The sequence below is a fragment of the Malaclemys terrapin genome, chromosome 10 (assembly GCF_027887155.1).
Source record: "Malaclemys terrapin pileata isolate rMalTer1 chromosome 10, rMalTer1.hap1, whole genome shotgun sequence".
NCBI lineage: Eukaryota > Metazoa > Chordata > Testudines > Emydidae > Malaclemys > Malaclemys terrapin.
In genome coordinates, this window is record NC_071514.1 from 79633475 (window position 1) to 79647788 (window position 14314).

General features: G+C 50.6%; 1 protein-coding gene across 4 annotated transcripts in view; it reads right to left on the minus strand.

The window, feature by feature from the left end:
* Positions 1 to 2130: 2130 nt before the first annotated feature.
* MAP2K3 (mitogen-activated protein kinase kinase 3) overlaps positions 2131 to 14314 on the minus strand; it is a 52123-nt gene continuing 39939 nt past the window's right edge. For all 4 annotated transcript variants that reach the window (XM_054041439.1, XM_054041440.1, XM_054041442.1 and 1 more), the window contains exons 6-13: positions 13510 to 13629; positions 12808 to 12924; positions 12438 to 12489; positions 11235 to 11362; positions 10211 to 10288; positions 6577 to 6716; positions 5650 to 5695; positions 2131 to 5180 (exon numbers count right to left, since the gene is read on the minus strand). In XM_054041439.1, coding sequence (XP_053897414.1) covers positions 5097 to 5180; positions 5650 to 5695; positions 6577 to 6716; positions 10211 to 10288; positions 11235 to 11362; positions 12438 to 12489; positions 12808 to 12924; positions 13510 to 13629 — 765 coding nt within the window. In that variant the 3' untranslated portion in view covers positions 2131 to 5096. The remainder of the gene's footprint in view (positions 5181 to 5649; positions 5696 to 6576; positions 6717 to 10210; positions 10289 to 11234; positions 11363 to 12437; positions 12490 to 12807; positions 12925 to 13509; positions 13630 to 14314) is intronic.

Genomic DNA, 14314 nt, shown 5'->3' on the forward strand with positions numbered 1-14314 from the left:
AGCTGCCTTAGATTTAAAAAAAAAAAAAAAAAAAAAAAAAAACACTGCACAGCAGTGAATGTTCCAACAGGACATCTTGATAGAGCTCTTATTAGTGCTAGAGTGTGAACTAAGCCATGTGGCTGCTCCTTTTAATAACCTCCAGCACACCCACATCTTATGAGAAGTCGTCAGGTCAGGGATCCGTTCCATAAACTGGCCCTATTTCACAGATGGGTAAACAGGCACAAAGGGCTCCCAGAGCTAGGAGGAGAACCCTGTCCTCCTTCCTTCAGCCAGCTTTAAACTGAAGCCCATCCTTCCTCACAGGCAAGGGAAGGTTTGATGAAAGCAGGAGAAGATCAGTGCTAGAGGACCAGGGAAGGAGATTGGCTGGGGATGGGAGGGAGGCCCTGTCTACACTTCACATGTGAGAAGCCACAAAAACAAACCCTGGGTGGAGAGTATAATAGGCCAGGGGAGGCTAAGCCTCCCCAAACCCAGGCCGTGACTCTGCCTTGAGGCCCCACCCTCGCTCCACCTCTCCCCCAAAGCCGCTCGGGCCGGCAGCCCAGAGCTCGGGGTGGCTAGCACCCAGGAGAAGCTTGTGCCGCGGTGGAGGGCTTGGGGCTATTCTGGCTCCAGTGGGCTGAGGGGCAGGGCCTCGGGCAGGGGACTAACCTCCTCGAACAGGGGGTGCACCTGCTGCCCATGAAACAAACCCCAAATTTAAGTCAACATCAGCTGAACACTCATCCCACCAGGCAACGGGAAATTCCAGCAACATTCCCACTGGAGAAGGGCAAGTTAGAAAGTGAGTGATTAGTCCCAGAGTTGCTATACAGTTATTCAAGGGCAGCAAGGGGATCAGGCAGGTGTCCTATTCTCAGCCTATTAAAAAAAACTAGCCTCTTAGATCTGTGTCCTAATGAACCATCCATGCCTTGGAACAGCTCAGGGATTGGAAGGGGGTGAATCCACCACCACTGCCTAAGAGTTAAGGACAGCGTTTGCTCTTAGCTTCCTCCAAAGCCTACTTTGTCCGTCTTCTTTGTGAACTTGACCTCACCCCAAGGGTACTTTTCAGAAGATTCAGCGCATTAGGCTCCATCCACTACTGATTTTTTTTTTTTTTATTCATAGCGATGCTGGCTCACGGGGTTAAAAATAAACACGCTCCAGCGCGGTTTCCACACAGCGTCTGCAGTGCTAGGGAATGGAATGACGCCTGCTTGACAGCTGATGGGATACTACACCAGCCTCAAGCCGATCCCAATTTCTGATCAGAGCGACTAAGTGCATGGATGGGTGTCGGCAGAAGGTGTCTGAGACAGAGCGTTTGGGGGATGCAAAGTATTAAAGCCCCATCATTATACCTCCCTGCTCTTCCGTGCAGGAATGAACAGGTGTTGGGATAGCTACAGAACTGAAACACACAGACACCCTCGCTATGGAGGACAGAATTTAGACTGGTACAGCAGGGCCCCAGGCAAGACCACAATACCAATCAAAAGCCATGAGACTCCCCGTTAGCTGGTGTAGGGCCGCACTCTGCTCAAAACAATCGCTCGAGCCAGTCTTCCGAGTTAACCTCGGACCTACTCCAAGCGGCTTAAAATTCCATTCTGCCAGGCCGGGGCGGGGTTAGGACTCTGGTTACTGAGCAAGACTAACAATAGCTTGTTAGCCATAGTTCTCAGAGCGCTTTCTGCAGGTCAGTGTCACTATCCCCACTGCACAGGTGGGGAAACTGAGGCATGGAAGGGCAAAGTGATTTGCCCATAGTCCCTCAGCAGGCCAGGAACAGAACAGAGGTCTCCTGAATCCCACTTTAGTGTTCTATCCACTAGGGAACACTGCTTATACCAGTACCTCTACACATGGTGTACACTGTGGTTGCCCTGACCTTCCCCGTTTGTTGCCTGGCTATGTTGTCGTGTGTTAAACTAAGACTGCAATCTCTGGGGCAGGAGCTGTCTTTTGGCATATGTCTGTACAGCACCTAGCACCACAGGGCTCAGCTCCAACAGGAGGGGACATTACTGTAATACACTTCATTTGTTTCAATACCAATTCCAACAGTGAAAATGGACAACTGTTAGGGGCAGCTGGAATGAGCAAGTGTTGATGTTCCAAGAAAAGCTCGAGAAGTCGGTTTGGGGGCTTATTTTATTGAAAACAATGACCAAGTTAATGGTTACAGACCATTCTCGTAAGCACAAGGTGAGAGGGCCTTCTCCCACGGCAACAATTCTCTCTCTCTCTCCCTCCAAGCTCAGCTGGGTTCCAAGCAGTTACTTGGAGTTCTTCCACCAATCCTCCGAGGGAAAGCAACAGAGCCAGAAGAATAAAGGCCTTGGAGCGGAAGAAAACGGAACGGTAAAGCTGAAATACCCCAGAGCGAGATTTACTCCCGGTGCAGGCAGTCACAACAATACCTAGGCATTATGTCAGTCACAGGGTGCGAGATTTGCTCCCCCGATGGGATTCCCCCATACAAAGGCAGAAGGAAAGTCCTTCCCATGCCATCAGGAGGAGAGTTGGAATCCAACCAGAGCCAGGGCTCTTTCGGGCAAGGTGAAAGGCATCCAAAACCCACGCAATAAACGATAGCCAATCCCCAAAACACCCGGGGGGAAATAAAGGAGGGAAAAGAGCTCAAAGTCAAAATAAAACAATCCCAACTAACCAACAAGGAAAAATACAATCGTACAGCACAGCAGCAAAAGGTGCCGTCCCAAGCCTGTAGAGTTGCATCTACCACAAGTCTCATGAGAGTTCCAGGTGGTTTGCAGCGTGGGCGAGAGGAAGGAGCAGCTGAAAGCGTTCAATCACTTTCTTATTTGAACCATAGACCAGAGTAGGGCTTATCCATCTCCAGTCAATAAACGGCGCTGGTTGTGGAAGGGATGGTCTAAAATGGGACATTAACCAGAACAGCTACTGCAGAATAAGCTGTTCTGCAGTAAAATGACCACTGTGGACACTATTCCAGTACAGTCAACTTACCCTGGAATAACTGCTCTGCTCTGGAAGTGCACTAATTATTATAAAATAAAAGTGGCTCATTCCAGCATAGTCTCCACAAGGGGAGCTATTCCCGTCAATTTCCCCTTGTAGAGAAGCCCTTAGATGGACTCTGCAGAAAAACTACAAGAGCCATGAACTCAGGGCACCTGATTTATAAAGGGGCAGAGCACAAGTCAATGGAGCTGCACCCTGAAAGCCAGATCTCCCACGTACAAAGTTCCAAGAGGGATCTTTAAAGAGGTTTGGTTAAAAAGATGCATTTTTACCAACAAAACCCAAATAACCCCACAATTCTTAGGCCTTGTTATGACCCATCCCGGCCACCCCAAATGTAACCAGAAAGTTGCTAGCATTCACCAACCCACTAGCCACATATACATTTGTATGTTCATCAGTGGATTTAAAAATATACATATATATATATATACACACGCACACACACAAATATGTATTGGAAAGGGGAAAAAAAATCAGAAAACTCATTCATTTTAAAAACGTCATCCACATATGGCATGTGCATTCTGTGATCACACACAGCAGAAATCAGATCATTCCTCCGTTCCCCAGCCCATTTAAAGGCTTCTATGGCTGCGGGAGGGGGGACCCATCATCCGGTTTTCACAGTGGATTTGTTAAGGAAGGGGAAGCCCCCTTCCTCCCACAAGGAAAGGGTTTAATTTATAGCTAGTTCAATTAAAACTAGGAAATGAGTTACAAAGTCCATTGTATATACACATCAAAATGTACAATTACCGACACCACCTCTACACATCATTGGCTTTACATCGATTTTTTTTTTGGTTAACACAGGACTGAGTAGGTATTAAAGCAACCTCAGAAACCAACAAGAGTCACAGTGCTGGGTCAGTTCTTGAGCTCCGGGTAGGAGGGCCCAGCCCCAGGGGGCAGAGGGGAAGGGGGACAAGTCATAGCCTCTATGAACATCTGAAACCCCGCTGAGGGTGGGATTTTGGCACCTAACTCACTGACTGCCAATGGGAGCTGGCTGCCTAACTGCCTAGCCAATCCCAGCCCGGTTTATTGGGGGAGGGGTGCCCGTTGAACCCTCTCCCCAAATACTATGGGCCTGTGTCCATTTGGACAGGGGTGCACTGGCCAGTGTGAGTGGGGAAGCGGGTCACCGATCCGAGACGGGAACGCAGACGCCCAGGGAGCGTGGGTGCAGGAGCTTAGAACAAGCTGGGACTGTTTGAACAGGCTTTTGAGTGAGGGTGTGTGTGGGGGGGTCACTGTAACAGTCTAGGGAGACCTGACCTGTTTGTGGGTTTGCCTCAAGAGGGCTCTGGGAAGGGAGGGGCACCTCGGCCTTTGAGAGCCACGCACTTCTGATCCTGGAGCCATGACACCCCCCGCCACCTCTTCCACAAGCAGCAGCAAACTGCAGCTGTGCACAGATTTCCACAGACCCCTTTCTGAATAGAGCCCTGTGGGATCCCCGCAGCCAGGGTACTGGGCGGTGAGGGCGGAACAAGACTGAACTCTGATGGAGGCAGCCCGTGCGCCCTCTGGCCCCCAGTGGCTCAGGAAGAGACCCCCCTCCCCACCTCTCCAGGTCTCGGAGAGGCAGGGACAGGAGACTGGAGAGTGCAAGAAGGGTCTCTTGGCTCTGCTGCACAATGGAGGGAGCAAGTGCAAATATTCTCTGGACCCTTCACTGCCGAAACCAGACTGGTAGTGGGGGAGGGCACTTTCATACTCCCCCCGCCCCATCCTCGGGCATAGCAGATTCCTCAACTCAGATACCAGGAGTCTGGTTCCCCTGACACAACTGAGGAGGAATGTCTGGCCCCAGCAGGTCATCTCCTGAACCCACTCGGTCCCATGGGTTAGTCAGTAACGGCAGTGACCACTACGTGTGTCAATTTCCAAGGTCCTTCCTGTGTCACTTTCAGCGTACAGGTGATAAAAACCAGAGTGCCCCCGCGCTCAGCTGGCTTGGAGATGAACACAGGCAGGGGAGATGCAATTTGTGCAAACCACCGTGAACATGAGTCCTCATTCTCTCTTGTGCAGGGAAGCCAGGACGTTGGTTTGAAGTGACTGTACGTGGCAGCGAGGCTGGTGAGTTAGGAGTCTTCCCCGAGGATCTCTGTCACGAAGGAGACCATGTCAGTCTCTTTGGTGTTGTGCAAGGTAAAGAAAGGATGTTCCTGCCAACGAGAACCAGGATGGGGTCAGCTTGGGCATGAGGAAGGACAACACTGAACACAATTGTGGCAGGAGTCACCAAGGCAGCAATACATTGTGGTGGCTCTCTTCCCACACAACCAAATACAACAAGAATGCCTAAGGTTGGTACATTGATCCTTTTAGACAGCACGTTTGAGGCCCTGGGCTGAATCTCAGTAGGACACGGAGCTGAACAGATTCATTTCACACTTTGTGACCTCTGCTTTCGAAGTATATGCAAGATTCAAAGACAAAAATCAGACACCGGGGTGGAGTCAACCCCACTGCGCCACAGGTAGCAGAAGCCAGTGTAACCAGCCGATGGGCGTGTGTTACAGCTCCTCCTCTGTGCCGGTCAGCAGATTATCTGGGTTCTTACAGCCCCTATTCATTTAGCTTTAGTTACAGGCCAAGATTTTGTGAGATCAAAGAATAAAAATCCACGCTCACCATAAGTTCTAAATAGTTCATTCGTTCTGCAGGGTTCTTCCTTAAGCTGGAACAGAAAAAAAAAAATGTCCATGATACAGTGACTTCATCCCAGGAGTGGGAGACCGCTAGCCACCATCCCCTTCTTTCTATTAGGCAACTACCAGTTCTTAACTCCCATTGGTTACACAAGCATTGGCTTTGAACCAAAGAGCCTAGCAAATCAATTAGGCAGGCAAATAGGAAAGCAGTGTCGGAAAGCAAACACAAATTTGTTAGTCTCTAAGGTGCCACAAATACTCCTGGTTCTTATTCCTGGCCTGGTAATCAGTCACATGAAAACCTCACCCTTCAACTTGTACAGCCAGAGCACGTGCAAGCTATGCCCAAGATGAGAGGGTCTGGTATCACCCAACAGGACGGATACCGCATGCCAATACCTAGTCCAGAATAATAGGCCCAGCTAAGAGCCGAAGGCTACTACGGTGCAGATCCTAGTTGCGCTTAAAATAGTGCGCGAAGTGCAGCCCAGCTGAGATGTGCTTTATCCTCTGAAAATCCCAATCAACCTTCACCCAATTTTAAGTGGCTGCCAAAGGCAGCGTTGGGCAGCAGATGCACCAGGCTGCTCTGGGTTGAGTTTCTGCAGCTGAACCAGTCATCACCGAAATTCCAACAGGGTGAACCGTACAAAGCGGCGGAGCAATCGGTTTCTTTTCAGCCGACCCAGCTGATTCAGGGCAGGAAACCAAACCGATCAGTGGGGCGTTTGCAGCACAGCTTGCAGGAGAGTGGTGATTCGGGACGAGGGGACAGGGAAGACTTAGGGGGGTCCCGAGGCAGAGTAAAGGTAAGTTTTGTGCTTTGATACAGGAGACCAGCACTTGGCATCGGGAAGCTTCCGTAGGCTCAGATGGGAGACTGATGGGGTTCAGTTCAGACACTCACCACTGTGCTGTGAAGTCCACAAACTCCTTTGAGAAGCGATCCGCAGGGAGCTGGGGCGAAGGCTCCTCTACTACTTGCTTGAGTTGCTGGAAGGGGGTACCCCAGGACTCGTAGGGGAAGCGGAGAATGGCCATCTCGATCTAGGGGGGGAAGGGAGGAAAAAGGCAGCCATGAGGAATTGGCTATACTGCATGTCCGTCCTCAGACTGCTCTGCAGCATCATAGTACTTAGATAGTTCTCTGGGGTAGGGACTGTCTTTGTGTTTGTACAGCACCTAACGCAAGGGGTCCTGGGCCATGACTCAGGTTCCTAGACACAACAGCAATACCAGCTTTAGGCCGATAGCCCCCAACTGGGCACTAGTAGGTAATACTGTTTCAGTGAAAAAACGGTGACGCTTTTAAATGAACTTTCTGACCAAAGTGAAAGTTTCCTGCCAAAAGGTTCCAGTTTTTCATTAAAAAAAAAAAAAAATGAAACCAGAAGCTAAAATGCTTTTCCACAACTCCAATCCCCCCTCCTTCCCCCCCCCCCCTCAGTTTTTGGCTTCTCACTCATATACACCTTTACCCTGATATAACACGGCCCGATAGAACACGAATTCGGATATAACGCGGTAAAGCAGTGCTCCGGGGGGGCGGGGCTGCGCACTCCGGCGGATCAAAGCAAGTTCGATAGAACGCAGTTTCACCTATAACGCGGTAAGATTTTTTGGCTCCCGAGGACAGCATTATATCGGAGTAGAAGTGTATTATATATTCTCCTAGGAAATTTTGAAAAACAGGATTTTTTTTTATTTTTTTTTTTTAAATGTCCCTTCAGTATTACTCTGCCCGTTTTCAACACGTCCATCATGTGGCATCTGGGCATCTTTTAAGATTCCTAACACCCTCCTGAGTTAACACTAACCCCTACAGGGAATATTACTACACAAAAAGACACGCCCATGGAATAGGAAAGCCAATGGAAGAGAATTAGTTAGCAGGCAATTGGCTATGCCAGCTTGGACCATGAATCCACCAAACCCCCTATCTTTACTCTATCAGCAGCCTTTGCTGCATGTTTCAGAGGCATGCAAAATCCTACCAGGCACCCAGAGGCATCATGTCATGCTGGCCACGTAGAGAAAGGATGTTTATTTGGTGATCGGCTTATGCCCAGAATCAGGAGATTCGACCACCTCTACCCTGGCCTGCATAATTTCCAAATGTTCTTGGTCAAAGTCAGGCTGCCTCGTCAAATCCAACAAAAATCTCCAGCCTCCTGCGGGAGCACATTCCAGAGGCTTCTTTTCTTTTAAGTCTGATGGTAACTTGGAGTTCGCGCAAAGGAGGGACAATAGGAACAGAAGGGATTGATCAGCTCCGAGTACTCCCCACATACTTGCTTACTGCCCTCCAGCTGTTCTTTCAGAGCTAAAACACTCAGCCTTCCTCCTCTCCCCTCGACTGCACGTTCTCCCGCATCTCTAGACAGCTTTGCTGCCCCTTCTCCGGAGCCACGGCCGCAGCTGTATCTTTAAGGTACATCGCCACACACCCTGTCTCGGTAGCAAAGATCGGGGAGGGGGCTCGTGCGGCTGGCTCCTAAAGGAGAACGCTGCGGGCCAGTGGCCCGGCAAGCTCTGGAAGGGTTTGGAACGCGTAGAAGCCAGAGTCTAGCCAGCTTCAGGGCCCAATGCAAGCTGTGCTAAATTTAGCCTCTGCCGTTTATGCCCTTAACTACTACAATGAGAGTTGCCCTGTAAAAATTCTACGTAGTGCTGCGAGGGACAGCGGGGTAGGGCACCGCGTTACAGAGGATTCATGCCTGCCCTCAGACAGGCACTGTTACCTGCTGGAAGAGTCACTGCCTGCCTGGCACATGCCAGGATGGAAGGGCAGGCAGGAGCCCTCAATGAGCTCTCTGACACCCCGCAGGGACACTGGGCCCACAATGCAGCAGCCCCAAAAGGCTTTGATCTCATGTTTGGTGACCAGCCTGGATTCGGATTCTAGCTGCCGGAAAACTGTGTGCAACCCGCCCACGAAAAGACCCTATTTGGTACTAGCCAACTGTCCCGAAAACATGCTGGTCTGAAGTCATCAAGCCCCATTAGGTTACAAAAACAGGAAGCCACCCCAGAGGAAGACATTAGTAAGAGTCACACAGGTTGGGGCGAAAATCAGCTGCCTGCTGGCAGCATTTCAGCGGAGCCCTCCCTCTGGCTTTTAAATAAGCTGATAGATTTCCTCATTCACACAATCGCTCATTGCACGGCTTCCTGCATTTTGGGAGGAAAACTGAAACATGATCACATTTCCAGGCTGCTGCGCGGGTGTCCAGTCAGCTCACCTCCAGACTGGATGCAAATTCAAACAGAAAAAACGCACAAGTGTTGGAGGTTGCTTTTGCCCGGTGGGGGAGGCGGGCGGAGAGAGAGAGGGGCAGCTGGGGGAGAGCACATTTGCGAAGGCAGTTCTTTGCAGCATGCACAAACCAATTTCATGAATGTCACGGTTAAAAGCTTAGGGGAAATCCTAAAAAAAATTCTACCCACTCAGCCTCTCTATCTCTTGGAAGAGGCAAAAACATTTCCCAGGCTTTAACTTCTTTGAGCCAAGAACCGGGATTTCCTTCGTCCATTGGTGCCAGAAGGCTTAAGAGGCTCACTGAAACAGCAGTTTCTTACACTTGGTAGATAAGCTACCCTAAGCCACCACTACTATGAATCAGATTTATAACCAGTTAGCGGCGTGGCTGGCTTGAAACATTCCTTGTGTCCACGCATCACGAGAGCTATGTCTTCCCCACCCTCCCCAGCTAGAGGCCTTGAGACTGGTGCAACTCACTTCTTGCAGCACCCAGACCCCAAAAGCTGTGCTTTCTGTAACTGGTTTGGCTAGCCCTCCTTCCTCCCAGCTCTCTGTGCAGTGGAATATCCGACATCGCATTGACCCACCTGCTGCTCTGTGCGCATGTTCTCCGGGCACTATGGCATGACTTGCCCAGATATTCCCAGAATGCACTGCTACACAGGTCAGGCACATGGTACAAACAGCTGCGCTGGCAGAAAGGTTGTTGCTTAGGTACAGACTGAACCACGTTCCTTGTAACCAGCTATGGAGACCATGCCCCCGACTGGCACGAGAGGGAAGCTGGAGGGTTGGCAGGGCCGTAAATGCGGTGTTAAAAGCCTGGACTCCTGGCTTCCCACAAGTAGCACCAGCACCCTCTTCATCAGTCTGGACCCAACACCCCTGGGAGCCCACAGCCCAGCCTGACATTTTCATTTGCCTGCCAAGGGATTTAAGCCCCTCTGGAGCGGGGAGTGGCTCAGAGCTAACCCGATACTGCACAATATACTTGTGAAAAACCACAGCCTGAGGAGCAAAACAGCTGTACCGGGGAACACAAGGAGAACGGCAGTCTGTTGAGGGCCAAACTCAGAGACCCTTACAGTGTCTTCATCCAGTCATGCTCCCATAGACGTGAACAGGAACTGGCCTTAGGATTTGGCCTCTGCTGGAATGTATCCTCTTGGGGTGGCAGTTTCCAAACCGCTTTAAGCATGACCAAGCTAGAAGCCGGAGTTAGGCCCACCTGGCCCTCCCCAGCGTGGTCACACAGACCACAGAGCGCGAGCACCATTACCATTGTGATTCCAAGACTCCACACGTCGGACTTCACATTGTAGCCCTTCTGGTTCAGTTCCGGGTTTATTCTCTCGGGCTGTAACGACAAGATGGAAGATGCATTCAACTCAGTCTCATTTGCCCAACGTAGAAGACAGATGGACAGACACCTGCCAGCATATATCCTGGACTACGAAACCCAGCCTGGGTGGGCTCCCCATGGGCTGATGTTAGCGTATAGGCTCCCCCCGAGACAAGGTTACCTCTAAACATGACTGATCAAAGCAATGTCTTGATCAGCCTTATCCACATTAATTCTGTTCTTCTTTCCCCACATTCCAACTCCCAGAAATGGCTTCTACTGCAATTGCTGCTATTATCAGTTATGGTGGCCCTCCTGGTGCCAGGCACTGTGCAACCATCGGAGAAAAGGACAGGTCCTGCCCCAAGCAATGTGCAGTCTGCACAGATAACAAGACAGCAACAGGTGGATAACGCTGGGCGGGGCGCTGGGAGGACAAGGCAAGCAGTGAAACAATCCTGATTAGCTCAGTAAGTAGAAATGTCAGCACACTAAGTGTCTAGCCAATGAGGAGGCAGCCAACCCACCAACAGGCATCTTCTGCCAACAGCCAGGCTGGTAAGACGATTCCCTGTGCTATTTTGAGGACAGAAGATGGCAGGGGAGCAGCCTGGGTTACAGTGACAACGCTTGGTGCCCAATCCAACAAAGCCCATGCTTAAGGACGCGAGTAACCCGGCTGACTCAGTTATACAGATGTGCAGTGACTTGAGCGGGGCCAATTACATGCTTCAAATTAAACCAAGTGCTTTGCTGAATCGGTGCCCCCAGAGAACATTCTGTGAGCAGTTCCATTTCAGGGCAGGCCAAGGGGAGTGGGCGGGGGTTTGTTTTCAAACTACCCCATTCTGTTCAGACTTAAAATTAGGAGCTCGGGAGGGGACAGACCCACCCCCAGCTGATCCAAGGCAGAATGCAGGCTCAAGATGACAGACCAGATTACGCATCCACACACACTTACAGCCATGTAGGGTTTACAGCCAGCGTCCATGGTCTTAGCAACGGAGTCCACCAAGTAGCCACTGATTCCAAAGTCGCACATTTTCACGTGCCCCTCCTTGTTAATGAGAACGTTGGAAGGCTTCACATCTAACAGGATTACAGAGAGGGAGCGGATTACGCCTTCAATTCAGAAAGCACAAAAGAAGTGAGCGACAGAGTTAAGGAGGCTTAAAACCAGGAAGTCAATGTTCCTATCTGGTAGAGACTTTGCAGGGAATCCTGGCTGACTCAAGGGAGAGAGGATAAGCCAAAGGAAACAAGACCAGAAGTCAAAAGCCCCACTGATCTTGGATTTTAATATTATATGCTCTTATTTTTAGAATGCTTTGCACTTCTACGGCACCTTATATCCCAGGACAATGAGCTAAGCCTCTACCTCCTTAGGCAGCAGACAGATCTCCTCTGATGCAGAACCTGAAGCACAGATTAAGTGACTTGCCCAAGGTTATGCCTCTGCTATAGCAGAGCAAGGAAGAGGACCTAAGTCTCCTGACTTCCAGGTCCCGAGTATTAGCCACGAGTTCATCCTTCAGCCCCTGGCCAGCTGCAAGGAATTTGAGGGGATTTTTCTAACAGTCTGTAATTTATGCTCATTCTTCAGGAGCTGAGGTTATGAGAGTGGGAAGTATGTGGAAATGAAATTGTTCCACATTCAAGCTGGAAAGGAGAAAAGGCCCAGAATCATGTGGTGGGATAGAAGAAGGCTACGTTTTAGTCATTGGTATTTTGAGTAAAAGTCATGGACAGTAAACAAAAATTCACAGCCCGTGACCTGTCCATGACTTTTATTATATACCCCTAACGAAAATGTGGGCCGGGGGGTGGTCTGGGGGGGGCACGCGGCAGCACATGGCCCAGGACCCCTGCTGGTGCTGGGGGCTCAAGCAGCCCCTGAGTCAGCACCAGCCGTTGCAGAAGTCACAGAGGTCACAGAATCCGTGACAGACACACAGCCTTAGTTATAAGGAACAACTTCAATGAGTCATAGGTGCCAAACATCCCTCAGGGTCAGGCCCTTAGGTTTGAAGCTTGTCTCAAGATTCTGCCAAATGAATCCAGGAGCCAGACACACCCAGCAATCTACAGGATTTGTGCCCTTTGAAGATGGATTCTAAGGCGAGAGAATCGTGCCGGCATGTCATTCTAGTCACCCAGCACTTACCTCTGTGAATCACTGACAGTTTACTGTGCAAATGCTCCAGTGCTCGCACAATCTACAGAGTAGAAGAGAAAGAGCTTGTTAGACACACTGAACCTCACAGCGTCAGCCTTTCCCAGCAAAACCGCCACCAGCTTCTAAACGAGTACGTGTTCGAACAGGTGGCTTGTGCCGTTAGCTTCAGGGCAACTGCGCCGGCAACGCGTGGTCTCCATGCGTACATATGAACGTCACAATGCTTAGGACCTGTGCAGAATGCATCAGCGCCAAGCCCTGGGGCAGTGCAAACTTCCAGAGTCAAAGGTGGGGTCGGCCGGGGGATGGTACTGAAGGACACCACACAGCATTCGCCGATAGAAAGTCAGCCACTCACAGACACAGCGATCTTCCCGAGAATATCCTCAGGGATCGTCTTCTTCTTCTCCAGCACCTTCTTGTAGAATTTATCCAGAGACGTGTCCATCAGCTCCATGCAGATCCACACGTCGCCCTAATGAGGAGAGAAGCAGTTCATGAGGAAGAGGAGGAGGAATTTCCCTGCACAGAATCATCCTGAGATCAAATGAAGGTGCCAGTCCCTGCCCTTTTGATGCTTACAGCAACAGCTTACAGGTTTGCCCGCAGCAGCTCCTTCTGTATCAGAGCATCATGTCTGCCTGGGGCGTGGGCGGGATGAAGACACATGGGCCAAAGCTGCACTTAGATACCGTTGCAAGTACTGTTTTAGGGCCTGGTCCAAAGTACAGCGACGTTGATGGAAAGATCCCCATGGATACAATGGGCTTTGAATCAGAGCCTTAGTATGGAGGTGGGACAGAGGAGGAGAGAGAGATTACCCCTCCACCCAGTCTCCTTGGCACTTTGTGGTTGTAATATGGTGGCCTAGGATCTACTCCTTCTGGAGAATTGATGGATCTGTGCCATGCTGGAGTCCAACCATCCACGGAAACAGCCCATGCAGAATGGCAAGGGGAGGCTGGATATGGGGTTCTTCAAGAAACCATTTCACCCCATACCATAAGCAGGTTAAGACCTGAGCTGCCAGGGTGCGCCAGACCCAATACTGCCCTGTTACCTCTCGGAAGAGGGCTCCATAGAAGGTGACTGTATAGAAGCAGTCTACTGTCCTCATGGAGATGTCCAAGTCCATCAGTAACCTCTTCTGCTCCTGAGTGTTCACGGTCGCTCGGATTCTCTGAGAAAGAAAAAAAAAGTCATTAGCCAACGGTTATGCTCTTGGGCCCACACGTGACACCTTAAAGTTCCAAGCACTTAATAGGAGGTCTAAGGGCCCCATTGTTAACCTAACCTTCACTAGGCCTCTCATCTTGCATCTGCAGTGCTGACGATGCACAGAATTGCACCCACACCTTACATCATTTAGATGCGTAGGTCCCAGATTTCCAGGTGATGTACGTGGGTACCACTGAGGGATAGGAGTCTCCACTACCATTGGTTGACTCCGTGGCAGGCACTGAAGCATGCCAGCCCTTGAGCGGGCACTTAGACATCCAAGTGGCCTACACAGCAGGTCCAAGTGACCGAGGGCACGAATAAAGTGGCTGGGATGTCATGCACTGAGCTTTGAAATGTTTCGAAGCTTCATGCCCTGCCGGAGTAGCGCTCCATTCCCTGCAGGAAGGTGGGTTCTGCTCATGCTTTCCCACTCGCCTAGTAAGTGCCTCCCCAAATCCAGCCCCACCAATGGAATGCTGGAGTCACACACGGAGCTAGGCAGGGTCTCCTTCACATCCAGGTACCCAAGGAGATGGGGGCTCAATCCAACAGCCAGTGGAGTCACTCGGGTTCTCTCCATCGGCTCCAACAGGAGCTAGACTGAGTTTCTAGAGGAGCTGCTCCCTGCTCTCTAGATCCTCACG